The sequence below is a fragment of the Sphaeramia orbicularis genome, unplaced genomic scaffold (assembly GCF_902148855.1).
Source record: "Sphaeramia orbicularis unplaced genomic scaffold, fSphaOr1.1, whole genome shotgun sequence".
NCBI classification, from domain to species: domain Eukaryota; kingdom Metazoa; phylum Chordata; class Actinopteri; order Kurtiformes; family Apogonidae; genus Sphaeramia; species Sphaeramia orbicularis.
This window is the reverse complement of record NW_021941678.1, coordinates 20,020-41,993: the sequence shown is the minus strand read 5'-3', so window position 1 is coordinate 41,993 and position 21,974 is coordinate 20,020. Positions and strand designations below refer to the sequence as shown.

The following is a 21,974-nucleotide window of genomic DNA, read 5'->3' as shown; positions in this document are numbered from 1 at the left end:
TTAGTCTACTCAGTTCCACCTGTTCCAACCCGATAATTTATATTGAAATTAGGAACCAATTATCGCTAACATTGCAGCCCCTGGTGAGAAATGACTTGGAATGATGGGAATCAAGGCATTGGAGTAAATAAATACTTTTTCCCTAAATTCTAGGAGTCAGAAATTTTTGCCTGGATGGCCGTGAAATGGGCATTAAATTCTGTTCTAAGTAGTCTTAGGGCTCATTTATGCTCTACGTTAAAGACGCAGACAGATACAGATGGAGCGTTCTGTCTGTCCCCTGCGAACATTCTGTACGTAATTCTGTCCGTTTTCCGGGAGTTTGCAGATCTGTACCTAGACAGAGATTACAGAGCAGTATCCCCAGGAACAGTGGAAGCGGTGTTGAGATTTGAACAGAATAATTTCCACAAATAGTGGAACTTTTCAAAGAGCGACTGTGTGAGTTAGGGAAAAACTACTGACATATTTATGACAACTACCCTTCTGAATATTAACATTAGTATCCACATTAGTAAAACCTCCTCTGTCATCGCCATGTTTGTTATTTTTCACTTTCCTCTTCTCAAAAAACTTTACTCTTTTTCATGGTATTCAGCCAGTATGGTAATTAAGAGCGGCGCCCTCTGGTGGATTGATTGAGAAACACCTATTTCAATGCGCGGGATGCATGACAGCGTTACAAATGGATGTACCTGTTTATGTACGAAAAGCGAGCATAAATGATCCTTAAAAAAGTCAAGTAGATCAAAAAATAAATTTAAAATCACCTTTTTAAGACTTACATATTTTGAAAGTACATTACTTCTAGTGTGCAGCACAAGTTACCCTCGGCCCTTGCCGTAGGGTGTTATCATCGGTTCGTTGTCTGTCCTTATGTGCAAAAACTGGCATGCACCAGTAGTTCTCAACTGGGGGGCTCAGCAGATAGTCAACAATGATACGGAAACCCTGGCGTGGACGGAAGACCAAGGGTTTTCATGTGTGGGCACGTGACGGTTTTTATTTTTTAGAAAAATGTTTTAAACATACTTAGATGGTATTATATTCAGCATAGACTTGTTTGCATTCTTTGTCCATCGATGCCTGTGTAAGTTCTCATTTGCCCAGGTCATCGTTCTTCTTGGTAGTTCTCGGTTCGACCCATTCCCATTCATTATTTAAGAGTAGATTCAGCTATTTACTGCTGAAATTTCATACTTATTTCCTTTCTAATGTCAATATTGATACCAGTATTGATGTGCTGCATGACTGTGGTAGTCAAATAATCAGGTTACAGATCAAAATTGTACTTTGGTATCACTAAATGAATCTGAATCAAGAAATTAATACTGAATTGCATCCATATTGGATCAAATCAAATCGTGATTAATCGATTCAGAACCTTATAAATCGAAATCGCATGGATTAAGGAAATTTGCCATGATACCCAGCTCTATACAGGTCCATCGCATTACTTGTAGAATTATGTACTGAGGTCTGGATTGAGGACGGATTGAGGTCGGGGGGGGGGGGGGGGGTCTGGCACATCGTCCGTCCGTCTGTATGTGCAAAAACTTTGGAATGGACTGAAGGCTAAGGGTTTTCAAGTGCATGCACATTATGTTTTAAGTAGTGATACCATCAGGAGCTGTACAGTCACTGTGGACTGTCCAGTGCATTTAGGAAGATCTAATCATTGTCGTATCATCATCATATCACTGTCACTGCCATATCACGTCACAGCACTAGTTCTGCTATTGTAGACTCAGACCAGTGTCAAAATAAGCCATTGTTAGTAATTTTATGCCTCGGTTCCACTGACAGTGTTGGCCTAATTCATGTTTTTGGGTTGTCCTTTTCTTGTTTGCACACCACGTCAGGATCATGTTCAGAATTTTTTTTTTTTTAATTCGTCAAAATATCCAGTTTGAAGTTGAGGAGACAAAGGACAATGTAATAATGAACTCACAAAACACAATTATGACTTGGGTGAATTAATCGGACATTTTTAGGTCCAATACTGATTGCTTGGCTTTGGTACTGATTTGCTACAATTGGTACATTAATAAGCAGTACTTTAATGTAATTATTTGTAAAATAGTAAATGATTACGCACCAGTAACTTGTTAAAACTCTTTTGGATATATCTGTGTGAGAGGGCTCTCCAATGCAGATCCTGGGTGGTTAGTGTAAGAGATGGAATTGTGTTTATTTTGTAGAGAACTTAATTTAAAGGGTTGGATATTTGTTGGTTATTATTACATTTTTATCAGTTGAATTATTATTGTTTTCTGTTTGTGTGTGATTATTTAGAATGGCAGAGTGGCATAGTGCACATACATAGAAAAAACAGAACTGAGCCACTGGTGTTAATACCTGGGCAGTTTTTTATGTTTAGGTTAATTTGAAACAGAGGTATTGGAAATATTGTCCACTCCTGTTTCAGTGTCTTCATTATATGATATGAAATATGCCATAAATTTGCAGTCCACTGGCCATTAGCTGCTCTGGTTACGCTCATTGTGGCTTGTTTGTGTTTGATCCTAACACTTGTTTCTTTTTTCTTTTTTCATGCAGGCAAAGATGAGGAAGATGGTAAGAAGATGCATGCATAACTTTTTCCTGAATCACTGCCTTAGAACCTGTGAATGCTCACTGAAATGTTGACCCGGGCATAAGGAAATGTTGGCTTGGGCTTCACTGTATTTCTAACACTTTCACTATTCTGATTCTTTCAATAGTTCAAATAGATCGTATTTATCCTAATTACCTTATTTATAATCAACCATATGCAGTAGAACCTCGTAGTATGAGTTTCATTTGTTGCATGACTGAGATCCGTTTTGCATTTACTCATTTTTTTACATTTACAAATCAATTTTCCCTCTTGAAATTAATTGAAATCTAATTAATCCCTTCCAGTCCCCCAAAAACACCTTACAATAATTTTTTAAGGGTTTTTAAAACAGAAAAAGTGCGCCGTTAGAAAGAAAATAACAATTATAAAAACACAATAAGAGAATGCAAAAAATTTAACTGGTTTTATTTACCGTAAATTCCGGACTGTAAGACGCTACTTTTTTCCCACGCTTTAAACACTGCGGCTTATACTCCGATGCGGCTTACACGACGACTTTACCTTATTGCCTGCCACACCCCAGGGGAGAATCTGTCTATTGTTACCAGGTATGCAGGAATGGATAACATTAACAAGTTAACCTTTATAAAGTTAATATTAACACACACAAAAGGGGAACTTTTAAGGAAAAATAGTAAACCTTCAAATGTTAATATTGTTTCACAAATATACAAAACAAAACTCTGAATGAAAACACCCAATAAAGCTCTCCAGAGACCGTCATAAATTTAAAGCATCTCAGAATTAATGCACACGTCATGCGTAATGTTAAATGAAAATGATATTACAACAGACGTAATTACTTGTTTTTAATCTTTATATTTTAAAAATAAATTGAAAGTCCTACTCTAACGAAAAACAAAAATTTGTTCACTTTCAAGTGTCTTTCAAGTCATTTTAAGTCTGTGAATCCACAGCCGGTGCAAAAACAAGTCAATCCTGTATCGGCACGAATCCAAAGGAAACCCCGATAAGTCCACTGACAAAAAAAACAAAGAGAAAATGTGCTTTTATTACTATCCTTTTATTGCCTTGTTTTTTGTCTTTTGTTTTTAATCATCATATTAACAACGAATCAACCTATAGATATGACAGCAAGCTCACACATTCATTCATTCATTCATTATCCTCCGCTTTATCCGGGGCCGGGTCGCGGGGGTAACAGTCTAATCAGGGATGCCCAGACTCCTCCTCCTGCTCTTCCGGGGGGACCCAAGGTGTTCCCAGGCCAGCCGAGAGACATAGTCTGTCCAGCGTGTCCTGGGTCTTCCCCGAGGCCTCCTCCTGGTGGGACATACCCGGAGCACCTCCCCAGGGAGGCGTCCAGGAGGCATCCGAAACAGACGCCTGAGCCACCTCAGCTGGCCCCTCTCAACACGGAGGAGCAGCGGCTCTACTCCGAGCTCCTCCCTGGTGACTGAGCTTCTCACCCTATCCCTAAGAGTGCTCCCAGCCACCTTACGGAGGAAACTCATTTCGACCGCTTGTATCCGGGATCTTATTCTTTCGGTCCTGACCCAAAGCTCATGACCATAGGTGAGGGTAGGAACATAGATTGACCGGTAAATTGAGAGCTTCACCTCTTGGCTCAGCTCCTTCTTCACCACGACAGACCGGTACAGCGACTGCATCACTGCAGACGCTGCACCGATCTGTCTGTCAATCTCACGCTCCATCCTTCCCTCACTCGTGAACAAGACCCCAAGATACTCACACATATCATACCCATTTACATACAGGGAATAATTTCATTTGAACTCAAAGAAAACCTTTATCCAATTACCGTCCAGTTTTGACGCAATGAAAAAAAAGGTTCCACTCGGTCCCATAGACTCCCATAGAAGCCAGGCTTCAACGGGGAAATGCATTGACCATAGATCATATGAGGAAACAGTGCAACGGGAATGTATGAGAAGTGAACAACACAGAGTCTGATGATTTGTGATAAAGCTGATTCTGAACGAACTCGTCTGTGAGATGAACGTGTTTTAACACGTGTAGTCAATGAAATGTCAGCACAACCAAACATATTTAACCATTTAATTTTCATAATGATAGGGGAAGCCGGGCTTCTCTTGCAGTCTATGAGAAATCGCCACTGGTGGACACCCGCGGCTTATAAACTGACGCGGCTTATATGTGTACAAAATTGATTTTCTTTCTAAAATTAGGGTCTGCGGCTTATATTCAGGTGCGGTCTATAGTCCGGAATTTACGGTACTTATTTACCTTAAAGATCTGTGTGACAGGAAGACTGTGGATGAGGAGGATGATTATTTTTACCCCGCCCCTCGAAGGAGAGGCAAGGGGTATTGTTTTTGGTTCGGTTTGTTTGTTTGGTTGTTAACACTCTAGCAGCAAAACTATTGGTTGAATTCATACCAAATTGGGTTTATAGACTGCCAGTGACCCAGAATAGATGTCATTACATTTTGGGAAAAGTAGGTCAAAGTTTCAATTTTTTATGAATTGTTAAAATCTTTTTTTTCCCCATTTACTTATAATGGGCAAAATTTCACGTCTATAAAAACATCTATTTTGTTTAAATTTACTTCAAACTTGGCACATGTATAGAGGCAGTTGATATGCTGACATTAGCACACACGTAGACATGATGACATCAGCTGGATCGATGCCAAAATAAGCTACAATACGTGTGAGGGGTGGGGTTTGTTGCGCCTGCAACCACTTCTTTGGAAGGAGAATCACTATTGCGTTCTCCTTTGCAATCTTGAACAGAGGCTGCTCCTGTTGGGGACAGCATGTGTGAGCTCAGTGCTGAATAGTGACGGTTAGTATGAAGCTCACTCTTACTGTGGATTTTCACTCGTATTTCAAGACAAAAATACTCACAAGCTGTAGCTTGTAAAGCAAATAATTGGTACAGTGGTGCACTCATACTCAGAGGTTCTACTCCATCTTGACTGTAGACATTTACTAACATTTTCTGTTAATTCATAGTGGATAAGGCATATATTTTTAAATTATGAATTAAAATGAGTACATTACCCTCTTATACAGACGTTTACACTGTGATGTGATTTAAGAGGAGTCACTTTGTAGGGATAAGGAGTGTAAGAGTATCTTTAAATTTTAGAAGTTAGAAAACACTTTCATTTTATGTATAAAGTGGTGTTTTGTTTGTTTTGTTTTTTTAATATAAATTGATAGGACACTTTAAATTTCAGTGATTGGAAAATTCTGTGTCACCAGTTATTGCCTCTGGAAATTTGGCTCAAAATAGTGCAATATCCATTTGGTATCAAAATTAATGTAGAAAGTTGAGTGAAAATAAATGTTCCTAACCTCATTCAAAAGTGGTTAAAACATTTTAATGGGCTTTTCATTAGTCCTTTCACCATCAGGGCTAACAGTGCCACCAAAATCTGAAAGTTACACAACCTTAAATATCGTCTACTGTCTGTGGTTTGGATGCCATGTTTCCACTATGTAGTACTGGCTGGACTCGAGTTGACTCGGCCTTACTACGTTTCCATTACGTCAAGTAACCTGGAATCTGGTACCTGGTACAAATTTTTTGGTATCTGTTTCTGCGAGGTTACAGAACTGGGAAGAGATACTAAAATGTGACATGTAAACACTGCAGACCACTGATTGGTCAGAGAGTTGTCTCTGTGTCATTGCGTCATCAATGTGTGACCCCCTCCCCCTTTTTAAAAAAAAAAAAAAAAATCACTGATTCAGAAGTTTACGATAAGTATACCGGTTAATCCACATGATGGCAGCCCACAAAACTACACCATGGTCAGTCAAGGAAGTTCAGACATTTCTGTCCTTAGTGGCCAATAAAAAATTCAGCGTGAGCTTGATGGTGCAATGAGCGAGTTTATCAGCAACTCTCGGAGCAGACATCACGGAAGTTACATGCTGCATCACTATGATGTCCAGGTACTCTAAAGTCAGTAGTATCCTGTAATGGAAACGGTCCCTAGGAATAGTATCTGGTACCAGAGTTGAGTTGAGTTGAGCCGGTTCCACATAGTGGAAATATGGCATTACACTCTGTGTTTTGGGACACTGGGTCATGTGATCTGTGAAGAGGGAGGACACAGCAGAGATGAAAGATGGAAACGGGAACAATGCCATAAAACTAGAGAAGTTCATTCCATGTAAAAGACTGTGGATGTCAACCTAGATGGATAGGTACTTCGTATAGTTCAGTGTTTTCAAGGTTCATTCTATTGTTGTTTTATTGTTCATTCCATGTTGCACACGACAGAACAAAACTTGTACTTGGGTCCCAGTGCGATAATCTAAACAATAAGATAAAAACAGTAAAAGTATTTAACAAAAGGGCAATTAAAAATACATACATAAGTAAATACACATAAAACATTCACTGTTTAAAAGACACTAGCAGCATTTGTACCCGTGGTGCCATTGTACGATAGCGCCCTCCCGTGGTGCAACAGCGGCATTGCACCTGTACGCCCTCCAGCGCTGCAACATCAGGACACGCGTCAGACAAACACACACTGGACACAGAAACGTCCATTATAGTAGGATTCCCTAGCAGCCAAGCAAAATAAAGTGCATGTGCATGTATGACATACAGTGCAGCTCAGTGCACTTAGAGAGCTCATCAGCCTCACAGCCTGTGGAAAGAAGCTGCATTTCAGCCTTGTTGTCCACGATTTGAGGTTTCTCAGCCTCCTGCCAAAGTGGAAGAACACAAACAGTCCATTTGCAGGGTGGGTGGGGTTCTTCATAATGCAGCAAGCTCTGCTCCTGCACCTGTTGATGTTAAAGTCTTTGATGGAGGGGAGACAGCAGTTTGTGATTTTCTGTGCTGCCTTAACCGCCCTCTGCAAAGCCCTCCTGTTCGTTCAGAGCAGTTCCCATACCAGACTGTGAGACAGGACCTGAGGATGCTCTCTACCGCACACCTGTAGAAAGCAGTCAGGACAGGGTTGCTGTGGGTGTGTGTGACCATCTCTCTTAAAATCCTTAATTTCCTCCTTAGTCTTCTCCGCAATGACATGCAGGTTGTTTCCTCTACACCATTCCTTAACTTGTACCACCTCCAGTCTGGGCTTATGCCGTGTTTCCACTACGTGGTACCGTCTCGACTCGACTCAACTCGGCCTTTTTGCGTTTCCATTACGAAAAAGGACCAGGGGCCTCATGTACAAAGACTTGCGTGGATTTCATACTGAAACCTGCCGTACGCCCAAATCCAGAAAAGTCCGAACGCACAAAAAAATCCAGATGTATGAAACTGTGCGTACGCCCGAATCCAAGTACACTTCCTTTATTCATCCCAATCAGCGTGGAATTGATCCGCATATGTTGGAGTACCTGACTCCTCCCCCTCCACGCCCACATTTAAATATGCAAATCAGCATAAACGGGGTCTGCAGGTGGGGTTCCCTCTGGGATTCCCCTGTCTGCAGGATCAGACGATGACGTCAAGGTGGACGCGAAGCGGAGGCCGAAACAGGCGGAAGGAGAAAAGAGACGAACTGAGACCGTTCGAGGAAAGAGTCGCCGATATTGTGACACTTTTCTTGCAGGGCTGATGCGGATCACCCCCAAGATAAATGTATATTTAGTATTAGTGTAAGTCACACATTAGTTCATTCTACGGGTCATACAACAGTCTGATCACAGCCAAACAGGATAAAGGTTCATGTGTAATCATGTCAGGATATCAAAGAGGAAATCAAAGACTTTGACTCATGTTTAATCACTCAAATTATTATTTTCCAACAATGAGACAGAAGACAGTCAGACCCAGTATCATCCTCCTTTCACAGAGGCTTCCTGTTGACTCCCCAGCGTTAGCTGGTCCTCCGGTCCGCCACAGCCCACTGCTGGTGCCCGTCCGACTGGCATGGGTCTGTGCTGACCCGAGTCACATTAGGACATCGTGAGGACAATCGGCGGAGTCAATGAGCGACTGGACCGACTAATAAATGTTCTCACAGACATGAACACTATATTTATCAACCAATGAATTTTATGTCCTTGTCTCTTTATATGGTTGTTGCTGAATGTCCATCCGGACAGGATTGGCATTGATGGATACAGGGTCTAATTGGTTCTGGTTCTGGTTCTGGTGGTGGATGTGCTGCTCTGACAGTAGGATGACGTGCCGGTGTGTTCATTGTTCTTCTGTGTATCTCCAATGTGCACATCAATCAGAGGAATGACCTTTTCCACATTATTAACAGTTTCTAAGTGTCACCTCTAAGTGTCGCCAATGGTTCCAAAGCACTAGAAACGTGCGTACGCCAGCTATGGACTTGGCGTGAAGGAGCGCACATTTCCACGGTCATTTCAGTCTTTATACATCTGAACGTGAGCGTGGAAAAGGGCGTACGCCAGGTTTTTGTGCGTACGCACGCTTTGTACATGAGGCCCCAGGTATCTGGTACCCGGTACTAGATTTTTTGTATCACCTCTGCTGAGGATCCAAGACTGGAGAACAGATACTAAAACATGATGTGTAAACACTGCAGACCACTGATTGGTCAGAGAGTTGTCTCTGTAACCCGCTGTTATACAAAAAACAGATGCGGAAGTTTACAGTAAATATAGCGGTAGGTTAATCCACATGATGACAGCCCGCAAAACTACACCATGGTTGGTCGAGGAGATTCAGTCTTTGGTGGCCAACATAAAAATTCAGCATGAGCTTGACGAGACAACACGCAAGTGGCGAGTTTATCAGCAACTCCCTGAGCAGACGACACAGAAGTAACGCGCCGCATCGCTATGACGTCTAGGCACTCTAAAGTTTGTAGTATCCTGTAATGGAAACGGTCTCCAGGAATAGTACCTGGTACCTGAGTCGAGTCAAGTCGAGTTGGTTCCACAAAGTGGAAACGCGGCATTGTCGTTACAGGAAAGTCTCACTATGACTGCAAAATCAATCACAAGCCCAAATCAAACCAAGTATTGAAGTGTTTTCAAAAATGTCTGACAGTATGTCAAATTTTTATTGAATCTAATTTGTAAATCTTTTACTCTTATGCACACGGGGCAATGATTGCAAAGGTGAATATGTATTTAGATTTCCAGAGGCATTAACCTCCAGTTGTAGATCCTGTGTTTGCAGGTTGGTCAGACTTAATTGTTGAAACGTCCTTGACAAATGTGTCCTTAAATGACCCTGATGTCACCTCATCTGACTTTATCTTATTTATTTGATACCACTCTTTCCCTCTTCTTCTTCACTGTTTTCCTCAAACCCTGACATATATTTCTCCATCTGAAAATGAAAACAAAATTATAGAACCCAATTAATTTTCAGACAGATGACAAGGACAAATTATCATTCTTCTGAAACACCACTGACATAACCAGTGCATTTTGCTAGTGGCCAAATATCCACTTTAAGATAAACCTGCATGCTTTGCATCTGTAACTGAGTTAACATTGATAGTGACATTGTAAGGTAACTTATTTTCCCTTTCTCTAACTCTGTGTCTTTACTCTTTTCAGTGTAATGGTAAATCTAAGGTCCTCTGTGGCCGCATGGATATTCATCCTAGAACTGGACTCTGTGGATCTGAACAGGAAAACAAAATCCTCTGTCCTCCTTTCCTCCTGTCCTGTACTAAGAAAGACTAAGTTCTTTACTCAAAACTAATGGACAAGACTCTGAAGAATATTGATTTCTGCACACATTTGTGTTGCTTCTGACTGTTAATGTTAATGAGTTTGCAACAGGATAAAGCAGGACCTTATTGAACTATTCAGATATTTCTTTGTTTGCTTGTTTGTACAGACTTACCAAATGACACTAGATACTGTGTTTTTTTGGGAGACTGGCTTTGGCTCAGCTGTTGACTACAGTAGCCAACACATATACATACACTTCTGTGGATGGTAGCATTTTACTGGCTCAGCTTATACAGTCTCTATTTGTAGTTCATTTTCAGCAAATTTTGCAGCAGAATTATACATGTAATGATAGGTGAATTGTGGTGATGTACAAGCATTGTAAGAATAGGAGTCCCTAAAAAGTATACACTACAAAATTAATCCTTTTTTTAGACTCCAAATTTTCTGTAATATATACAAGTTGACCTCCATTGATATATATATATATATATATATATATATATATATATATATATATATATATATATATATATACACACATACATACATACATACATAAAGTCTTTTTCTCGTCCACCTGGGCAGTGTGTCCTTCAGGCTCGGGTCCTGTACCAGAGGCCTGGGGGCATGAGGGTTCTGCGCAGGATCTTAGCTATTCCTAGGACTGCGCTCTTTTTAGACTCAGATCTCTGATGTTGTTCCTGATACCTGTGGGTGCCATCCACTCAGTTTGGGGGTCACTGCCCCTAGTACCCCAATCACTACTGGTACCACTGTTGCCTTCACACCCCACATTTTCTCTATCTCCTCTTTCAGCCCTTGGTATTTGTCAAGCTTCTCATGTTCTTTCTTTATGATGCTGCTATCACTTGGGATTGCTACATCTGTCACTACCACTGTCTTCCAATGTTTATCCACCACCACTATGTCAGGCTGACTGGCCATCACCATCTTGTCAGCCTGGATTTGGAAGTCCCACAGGATCTTGGCCTGTTTGTTCTTTGTCACCTTCGAGGGTGTCTCCCATCTGGACCCTGGGACCTCCAGTCCATACTCGGTACAGATGTTCCTCTACACTATGCCCACTACCTGGTTATGCCGCCCCATGTATGCCTTGCCTGCCAGCATCTTACATCCTGCTGTGATGTGCTGGACTGTCTCAGGGGCTTCTCTACACAGCCTACACCTGGGGTCTTGTCTGGTGTGGTAGACCCCGGCCTCTGTTGCTCTGGTGTTCAGGGCCTGTGCAGACATTTTTAGTGCCTCTGTGCTGTCTTTCAGTCCAGCTTTTTCCAGCCACTGGTATGTTTTTTCGATATCATAACTTAAACATTTAATGTTACTGTAGCTTGAAGTGTGAAAAAGTATGTTAGGCATCATCACTTACATGAAATGTAAATTAGATTAGGAAACATGACATTAGTCTAAGTGAGTTTTTAGGGACTGTAGTAGTCCATTAATTCCAATGTTGCCATTCTTGCCCATTCTTAGTTTTCTGTCTTTGTGTTGACCATTAATGTCAAAGCTGATGCAGGGGCCAGTCTCTCACAGCTTGGTGCATTAGAGTTGGTGGTTAAAATGTGAAACAAATGGTGCAGATCTGTGAGTTTACAATTAAAGATGCACAACCTTCCTGGGCTGCCTCTGTGTGTCTACCTGTCAGACTTGCAGAGTTCCAGATAACTGATAGCATGTTAATTGGTAAGAACCGAGACTCGACTTCACCCCCTCTGCCCTGCAACCTGAACCCTTTTTCCCCTTTGTTCTGCTGCCCCCTCCCTGTTTTCTTTGAGTTTGCATGTTTGTGCAGTGAATGTCGCCTTTTCTGTTTTTTTCCAGATGAAGTATTCACAGAGGCGGTGGTACTATAATATTGGCAGAGCAGCCAGACAACACATAACTATGTTTCCATCCATCTATCCGCACCATTTATATATTGAGATTAATTTAGTTTTCCCCTAGTGAGCAAAGAATACAACAGCCATACTATCTCTGATTCAACTAGTACAAGATAATGTCACAAATGCATTTGCTTTAATGGTTCAGTATTTTCATCATCTTTTCTGCGAATACATTGAACTGAAAAAGAACTTGAATAGATTTATTAGACCTATGTTTTCTGTGGGCTTCTATGTATACTGAGTTGATTATGCAGTGAAAGATGCCATGACACAGTTTAATATCCTTGTGGAACTGAGGAGGGCCTTTGAATGTGTTATTTCATCAAGAGATATGATTGGTTTAGAGCCATGTCGATCATACTTAACCAGATTTGGTGTCATTTTAACCTAATCATGTTATCCATATACAGTTTGCAGGTATTAGGGATGCACCAGCTGAAAAAGTTCTGGGCAGACACTGACGTTTAAATAATGATTTGGCTTATAGCTGATGCTAACAGCAGTCTTTTGAATTTGATTTTTAACTTTTTCTACATTGTTGTTATGCTAACCACTAGCATGCTAATTGCTGCCAGAATAAATTCAGTTACAGTTATAGCATCCCCGGTTGAATGATGGTCTTACTCTCCAAATGATTGTTCATCTGTCTTTATTTATAACACTGTAGCTCTTAAACTTTGCTCTGAACACACTGTAACAGCTTGGAAGAAAATGAAAAAACAAAGATATTTTAACATTCTGTCCCTTTGAAAACATTCCAGTAACATTTAATCACAATGGAATACATTTTACTGTAAATTAAAGCCTAAATCTGAAAATGAATTAACTTTTCCATTCAAATACATTTATGAAATGACCCTTTTTAACCGTTTTTAACAATTAGTGATAATCTCCAATAGAGTGCTATAATAATACAACATAAATCACACAAAAAAAGTGCAAATTACACATAAACTACAGTTTCAAAAGCTTTCTCCCACATTCAAATTTACTGCAGTTTTTGCAGAACAAATCTTACAGCTTAAACATGAGTTTCCTCTTAATAGCAATCTTAATTTAGCCAAAGAATAGCAATGATAACAGAATTTTGATGTATCATGGCTAATATGTAGTGATGGGACTTTTGGCTCTTTGAAGGGAGCCATTCAATCAGGAGCCGTTCACTGACAAGAGCCGTTCAAAAGACTGGCTCTTTTATGTTTTTTGCATTATTTTGAAACACCAATGTTTTAATGACTAAATAGGCTTCATGTGATGATTGACATTACATTTTAAAGGTGTTTAATTGGTGTGACAGTAAATATTATCTTACCATAATAAAGAATAGTTAGTTAAAATATGTGGGCTAAATACATGACATGAGAGGTGACGTTAGTCAAATGCTGGAATTTGACAAAAAAAAACATCACGGTACATTATGTGGACTAGTCTGTAGCCTAAAAATGAAGAAGAAAATAAAACATTTTCTTATGAAATAACATTTTTCTTTGGCTTATTACTCACAGGTGGTCACTCACTCCCTCTCAAACTTTTCTCTGGTTTCGACCAGTCTTCCAGCTCTGCCTCCTCGAGTATGCTCACCTCACGCTTCAAACCGTTGTTTTTTTGCTAACTTCTTGCCATGAGACATGCACAGTGCACAAGCACTCTTTTTTTTCTGCTCGAACATTCTCCTCCTGCCCAGTGCCTCCCCAATGACACTAAATTGACAGGCAATCGGACACTCCCTCCTTAAAAAAAAAAAAAAAAAATGAACGGCTCTTTACAAAGACTTGGTTCCCATCGTTCATTTCAAAGAGGCGTTCAAAAGATTCGATTCGTTTATGAATGTCACATCACTACTAATATGACAATTTAGCTAACTTACACACACAGGCCTACTCAATATAAACTGAAAAAACTTCTAAGAAAAGCGTAACTCAATGTTGCACACAAATGACATAAACACTGACAAACCTTGTGCCTTTTTCAACCCGGTGCTAAGTAAACAAAGTAAACAGATGACTTTTCCTTTTTCTGGAAGAAACACTTGTTCACATTTACCATTATACATATCTATTTTACTTCCTTCTGCATTTCCACCGCCAAAATAAAAGCACCCGTTTTTATCATTTAACCAAATGAGACAAAATCAACATAGATCACAAGAAAACCTTAATACACTGAAGAGACATCGTATTTTAGGCCCTTTATAGATAGTGATGTTTAAATAATGATCTGGCTTGTAGCTGATGCCAGCAACAGTCTTTTGAATTTGCTTTTTAACTTTTTCCAGTTTCTTGTTATGCTAACTACTAGCATGCCAATTGTTGGCAACATAAATTTCGTTACAGTTTCATTGGACTTAAATTACAGCTGCACGAGCTGAAACACCAGAATTTGTAAATACACCCCTTCTCTCTATCCAAATTGAAGGACTACATACACATCTTGGTACCGTGGAGTAGAATAGCAGAGACATGCCTGACTGAATCATAACCGTGATTGTCAGGAGTCTAGAGAAGAAGAACTCAGTATTCAACTCTAAGTGCTTTTACTTCTTGTCACACCACTTCTATTGCATATGTGAAAGGTAATCATTTAATTTTCATTGAAAGATGCCAAAACAAACTGTCAAGTATTGCAACTTCAACTTTCAATTTGAACACTTACAGCTTGAGATGTTCACAGGTCAGATACAGGCAAGACACTTGGAACGGTTTCATAACATATTGAACCTGACTTAAAATCAAAGTGAAAGGAGTGTGGTTACACACAGCTAAGCTCATGCAGGGGCCAGATAAACACTGGGGGAAACATCTACACATGTTCAAACATGTTCTGTAATACACTCCTGATCAAAATTTTAAGACCAGCTGAAAAATTGCAAGAATTCACATTTTGCACTGTTGGATCTTAATAAGGTTCTAAGTAGAGTTTCAAAAGGTTAAAAAAAAGAAATGAAACTTAGTAAGCAATTTATTGAAAACAACAATTAAACTGAAATAGGCCGTCCATCAAAGTTTAAGACCATAGCTCAAAAAACCCTGAAACCCCCCTAAAACAAAAATTAAAGTTTCAAAAAAAGACTCAGTAATGAGTAGCTCAACTGTTCTTGTTGATCACTTCAGAAATTCATTTCGGCATGCTTGATGCAAGTGTCCTGTTGAAAAACCCAGTCATTACCACACAGACGAGGGCCCTCAGTCATGAGGGATGCCCCCTGCAACATCTCCACATAGTCTGCCACCGTTTGAACCTCCATTGTTATACTGAAGGAAAAAGCACCCCAGATCATGATGGTGCACCCTCCACTGTGCCGTGTAGAGAACATCTCAAGTGGGATCTCTTTGTCATGCCAGAAACGTTGGAAGTCATCAGGAACGTCAAGGTTAAATTTTTTGTCATCAGAGAATAAAACTTTCTTTCACCTTTCAATGTCCCATGTTTGGTACTCTCTTACAAAGTCCAAATGGGTAATTTTGTGGTGTTGATGGAGACGAGGCCTTTTGAAGACGTTTTTTGTTCTTAAAGCCCTTCTCTGGCAGATGCCATCTGATGGTTTCTGGGCTGTAGTCTGGACCAGTCACAGCCTTAATTTGGGTCCAGGTCATCCCGTGTCTTGATGGACAGCCAATCAGATCCTCTGGCTCAGTGCTGGTGAAATGTTTTGGGTCTACCACTTGACTTTTTTGTTCCATAACCCTCAGGATTTTTTAAGAAATTCCAAATGAATGTCTTACTGCGTCCAACCTCAGCAGCGATGGCACGTTGCAAGTGGCCTTGCTCAACAATCTGACCATGTTCAAAGAGAGAAAGCTTTTTAATCTATGCCATCAGGAGGTCATGACAGTGTACCTGACAGAAAATGACATTGAACCACATGTTTGTGCAGATTTTGGCTTTTAGAGGCTGTGGTCTTTAACTTTTGATCAGCTGATAAACAGCCTATTTCAGTTAAACTGTTGTTTTCAATAAATTGCTTGCTCAGATTTTTTTTTTTTTGGTCACACTCCCATTTCTTCTTTTTGCATATTGAAGCTCACCTTAGAACCTTCTTAAGATCCAACAGTGCAAAATGTAAATTCATGCAATTTTTCAACTGGTCTTAAAATTTTGATCAGGTGTGTCTGTGCATCTCTAGGTCTTGCAAAACAATTTTCTCCTCCTTGTTGTAGTTACACATCTCACTGGATGGAAACTCAGTTTTGTATCTTTTAAATTCACCTGTAGTGGCTGCTCAGTTCTAAACTTCCATACAGGGTGTATCAGAATAAAGTAGACTCTCAGAAAAAACAACATAACACCAAAATGCGAAGACATTTTGAAAATCTGGTTGTACGTGTTTATTTATGTATTGATGGTAAGGGGTTAACATGTAATTATTTTTTCTTGTTTTATGCATGCAAGTAAAAGACCAATGGAACTTGTCATCCATGGCGACAGATTTCATATTAACCCTTACACTTCGATGCACAATAGACTTTCATTTTGCACAATACAAATTAGCGTTGTTCACTGAAGCATGCAAACTGGCCCGGGATACTGGTGTCAATCAAGGGAGAATTACATAGTAAATAAACACATATGACCAGATTTTCAAAATGTCTTTACATTTTGGTTTAATGTTTTTTCTGAGAGTCTACTTTTTTCTGACACACCCTGTAGTGGGTTGCTGGGGGTTGTAAAATGTAGGCTACTGGCTGCTCACTGCTCTATAGTATTTTGCACAATGTTTTCTCAATCCATGCTGACACAGTCTTTCCTCTGGTTGTTATGTTGCAGGTGGAGAAGAGGAGGAGACAGCAGGTGAGGCTGAGGACATTGCTGCTGAGGAACTGGCTGCCGAACCTGAGGCTGCTGAGGTGGATGTGGCTGCATCTGCTGGCAGTGAGCCAGAGACTGTAGTTGAAACTGCAGTTGAACCTGTGGCTGAGGTCGCTGAAGTCGTTGAAGACGTGGCCGAGGTCGTTGCCCTGGCTGCACAGGAAGTGGAGGCCATCGCAGAGGAAGTGGCTAAAGTGGCAGAGGCTGTTGAGGAAGTTGCAGAGGCTGTTGAGGAAGCTGCCATGGCTGTGGTTGAACCAGCTGTTGCTACTGCTGCTGAGGAGCCTGAAAGCAACGGTACGACTTCTTCGTCCGAGGAGGAGGCAGGTGCCTCGGAGGCCTGAGGGCACACACATTCACTGCAGGGAGACACACACTTACCAGACCACACTTACCAGAAACACATTTAGATTAGATTAGATAAAACTTTATTGATCCTTTGGGCAGAGCCCTCAGGAAATTGAGGAGACCAGATGCATACTTACCAGAGACACTTTACTGTCTGACCTCTTTTAAAAAGCTCCTGACAGCAGGTCTTTACTCCCATACAACATTGGGAACAATAAAAGCGGGTAATGTCCAGTCACTGTTTTTAGAACCACTTGGGCTTTGCTGCTACTCTTTAGGTATCTGACTTCACCTGTTACCAGTCATTCTGTTCTGTCTTCCTGAAAGTGTACCTATATTGACTCTTATATTTATTGGAGTGTGTATAAAGGGCTTCAGTTTGTGCAAATGAAGTATGAGAAGGAAGACAATGCAGATTATTCTGTTTTTTCTTCACATAATGAAGACTTGAATTTTTCTTTTTCTTTGCAGCATAGATCACTGTGTTTGATGCCAATTATTGTGTGGCCTGATTGCTAAAAACCAGTAAGGCCATCTTTACAGCAGGATCCTTCATTAATTCATGTCTGTATGACCCAATGACACATTTCCAAAATTGCAGTGAGTTCTATACACGAAGCTCTTTTGCAGTTATGGGTGAAATAAATGTGATCACTCTGTAAAAACAATCATTCATGCTTGTCACATGAATTGACTTACCATACACCTTCATATTCTATAGGTTTAGAGATTCATCCAAACACAACTATATAGAGGAGAGGTGGCAGGAGAAAAGAAACACCCCTAAAATACTGTGAAGTAGTTGTAAATGTTATTGGTACAAAGGCGCTAATGCTAGTTTCTAACTTTGACCCAACACTGGAAACCCCTGTATTATTGCTTTCCTTTAACAGAGAAAGGTAAATACCTGTTGATCCACAGTTGTGCAACTACAGCAAATTGAGATGGCCCTGGCTTTGTGAACAAACTCTGTGACTGTACAACTGTACAAATTCTATCAGTGTGTTTTATTTTCCTTAAGTGCAATGTGAAATTGTAAAAAAAAAAAAAAAAAAAAAAAAGGGGGGGGGGGGGGGGGGGGGGTCATAAGGTTAGTGGCTTGAATCATGTGTGATCATATTTTTATTTTGCTTATAACTGGATAATGAGCACTGTCATCCATTTGCGACAATTTATCAAACCATAAAATAAAGTTTTTATTGAACTGGAAAGGTTTACTGCCATCATTAATTTGTCTGAATTTGGTCTCTTTGTTATAATTTATACAATGACCTAAGTTGGGACTAGGCACAATTTTTTTTAGAAAGTTACAAATTTATTTCCGATTCATAATAGTGGTAACTTACTTTCCATATTAGCTTTTTCAGACTCTCCACTGGCTTTATCAGAATTTTCATCATGCAACTCTGTAATATATTACACTAGCTTTAGGAAGTTTACTTAAATGATTCAAAAAGAGGGTTACATTTGTTAGATTTGCAAAGTCATGTGGGACTGTTTTTGTCATCACATTCCACTAAAGATGTTTAAAGGCACTAAATCAAAAATCTAGAAGGTTTTATTCCAAATTCAAAACAGATTACCATGGCTAACCACATGAAGTTGTGAAAGCCAAATGTGGGAAAATCTGACCTGAGCAACAGTGATATTTGGGTGGCTGGGCTTTGTGTTGCAGTGCTGCTGGCCGCTGCCTCAACTCTAGAAGTACCCAAGATAGATGAAGTAAAGGAAGAGCTGGAACCTGCTATTGAAGAAGTCAAGGAAGTTGTTCCCACAGAGGAGTCCCTGGCATCAGCTGAAGTACGTGTTGAAGAAGTTAGACAAACAGAAGAGACCCCTGCACTAGTTGAGACAGCACCTGCTGAAGAGGCTGCCACAGCAGCTGAGGCAGCACCCACCGAAGAGGCCACTGCAGCAGTTGAGTTGGCACCAGCCGAAGAGGCCGCCACTGCAGTGGAGTTGGCACCTGCCGAAGAGGCTGCCGCAGCAGTTGAGGCTGCGCCAGCCGAAGTGGCTGCTACAGCAGTTGAGGCTCCACCTGCCAAAGAGGTTGCCGCATCAGTTGAGGCTGCACCTGCTGAAGTGGCTGCCGCAACAGTTGAGGCAAGCCCTGCTGACGAGGCTGCTGCATCAGTTGAGGCAACGCCTGCTGAAGAGGCTGCCACAGCAGTTGAGGTAGCCCCTGCCGAAGAGGCCCCTGCAGCAGTTGATGCAGCACCTGCCAAAGAAGCTGCTGCAGCAGTTGTACAGATCTCTGTACTAGTGGCTGAAGATGTAGTTGTACCGGCAGAAACTGCACCAGTGGTTGAAGAAGCTTCACAAGTTACACCAGTGGTTGAAGATACACCAGTAGCTGTTGTGCCAGTGGTGGAAGAAGCAACCCCAGAAGAAGATGCTCCAGTAGTTGAAGAAGCTGTCCCAGTGGTTGTAGATACACCAGAGCCAGCCATTGCTCCTGCAGAAATGCCGAGTCTTGTAGCTGCAACTCCCGTGGAGAACATAACAGGGGATCCTAAGAGAGAGTACATTGTTGTAGTTTTAGAGGGAACACCTAAATCAGACGAGAGGCCCAAGGTGATAGGAGTGGGGCCGATGACGGGAAGGTTAATCCCAGCTCCAGATGATGACCATGCCCCTCCTTCTGAGGTACAAGATTAACTCCTCCGACTAAGACATTTTGGTATAGTTAGCATCTATACAGTAATTAAAATAAAGTTTCAAATCTTAGTTGTTGCCTATTATAGTACTGGAGTAAAAAATATCTAGTAAAGAAAGAATTTTATTTTTTTATAGATACTTTATTCTATGAATCTAGTACCTTTCATACATTTCCCTGTAGGGCTTGTTTTAAAAGCACACTTGACATGGATTTTTGAATTTTGCTGCTCAGGGTAGGCGACGTCTTCTTAGGATGCAAATGCAGTAGTTCCACAGAAGGTACTGAGCCTTTGATTATTTCTACAATGGGTTAGGATTAAGGTTAGCATAATAAGAATAATTGTGGAACCAATGTTGTAATTTGAAGTAAACATTCTATCTCTAAAGTTCTGTAATTATTTAGAGTGAAGAAAAAGAATATTCATATAGACAAAAGGTGTTTGCACTATTGATGTGTTGTGCTTCTGTCCTCCATCACAGTAAACTCCTCCTGAATGATGACATTATATCCTGCAGAAGAGGATGTGCCTTTCTCCAGCTCTTTCCTTTTACTCTGAGCCATAAGGGATTCATGTGTATTCCAGAGTAAAGACGCATAATATACAATGTTTGGATCAATGCCTGTTTTATGGAATAACTGTCCTTGCACTTCTTCCCTCATTCCACCCTGACATGTAGTACACTACTCCCCTGACAGTCTTTGGGTATATGAACACTCAATATGCAGAGTTACAATGCTTTGTTTCCTAGTAGCCAACAACAGTAATAGTGTCTGTGAAGTGCAGTCTATTTGTATCTTCGGAAAATACTGAGCTTTGTTGTCACTTTCTCCTTCACTGTTCCATAGATATACTAAAGGACACTTTAGGATGTCTTCTGGAATACCTTTAAGCTGTCACTGCATCCTTTTAACCCAAGCACTGCCCAGACCCTCGTGCTATGAACCTCCAGTGTTATCTCTTGAGGTGTAATGAGTCAGACAGCATCGCTGACAGCACCTCAGCTCAGGTTTTAATGTGAAAATGAAAAGCGGGGATCATCAACTTCTTTAAAAATACAGAATCACACTGAGCCCTCCTGAGTCCACGGGCCTTGCTACCTCACTTTTCCTCCTGTTATCGGTTTTCTTAGCAATACTCCAGACCTCTTCTTCCTGATGCATTAACAGTGTTACAGTACCAAAGCCAACATGACAGGACAGTTACAACAGTGTAGGACTTCAATAAACACGTTTGGAACATGACCACTAAGACTAAAAAAAATTCAGTCTAATTGGTCTAATGGTGTAATTCTGCATTGTCTGACTATTCTCATTGGATCTAAACCTCCAAACAGGTTTCACACCTGGTCTTTTAAGGATTTTTTCATTCCTTAGACAATATTCACATTGTGGCCATGTGATTAGCTCAGATATTGTTGTCAGAAGCCATATTTCTATGTTCTAGTCATATAAACAGAGAACCTGACAAATATAATTTCATCACTTTGCAGTTGATTAGAAACTAAGGTGATGAATGGTAAAAATCCAGAGGGACATCAAGACATATTTCAAGGTAAAATAATATTTGGCAACCCATGAGCTACTGTTGGAAAAATCTAGGGATGCACCGATACCACTTTTTTCCAGACCGAGTACAAGTACTTACATTTGAGTACTTGCCGATACCGAGTACCGATACGAGTACTTAATAATCCCATTCCAGTTCTTAGTTCCTTTTGTAAATGTGCTTTATTGTCGTTGTCAGTAGTCTGACTGACAGTGCTGCTACTTACATTTAATGCAGGCATGTCCAAAGTCCGGCCCGGGGGCCAATCATGGCCCGCGGTCAGATTTTAGACGGCCCACAGCTTGGGTTTTAGAATGTATTATTTATGGCCCGCTTGGACTGTTGAACTGAGTACATGAATCACAAAAGGTTCCAAATGCAGTTTCTCCTTTCGCCTCATGGTGGCAGCACCACTCTAACTCTATCTGGCTCTGTGACTTTGCCGTGAACCCTTCTCACTAATTTCTAACCATGGCGCCTGTAAATAAAAAAATGGAAGTTGAC

At 40.6% G+C, this 21,974-nt stretch overlaps 1 protein-coding gene across 13 annotated transcripts in view; it reads left to right on the top strand.

The window, feature by feature from the left end:
- Window positions 1–21,451, top strand: part of LOC115416783 (protein MGARP-like) — a 28,323-nt gene extending 6,872 nt beyond the window's left edge. The window contains exons 4-10 of one of the 13 annotated variants that reach the window (XM_030130657.1): window positions 2,560–2,577; window positions 16,876–17,214; window positions 18,941–19,260; window positions 19,297–19,332; window positions 19,369–19,540; window positions 19,610–19,911; window positions 20,156–21,158. In XM_030130657.1, coding sequence (XP_029986517.1) covers window positions 2,560–2,577; window positions 16,876–17,214; window positions 18,941–19,260; window positions 19,297–19,332; window positions 19,369–19,540; window positions 19,610–19,911; window positions 20,156–20,191 — 1,223 coding nt within the window. In that variant the 3' untranslated portion in view covers window positions 20,192–21,158. Of the gene's footprint in view, window positions 1–2,559; window positions 2,580–10,087; window positions 10,338–16,875; window positions 17,215–18,940; window positions 19,541–19,609; window positions 19,912–20,155 lie in introns of those variants that run through there. The other 12 variants (XM_030130659.1, XM_030130650.1, XM_030130654.1 and 9 more) reach the window with 12 other exon arrangements.
- The last annotated feature ends 523 nt before the right edge of the window (window positions 21,452–21,974 follow it).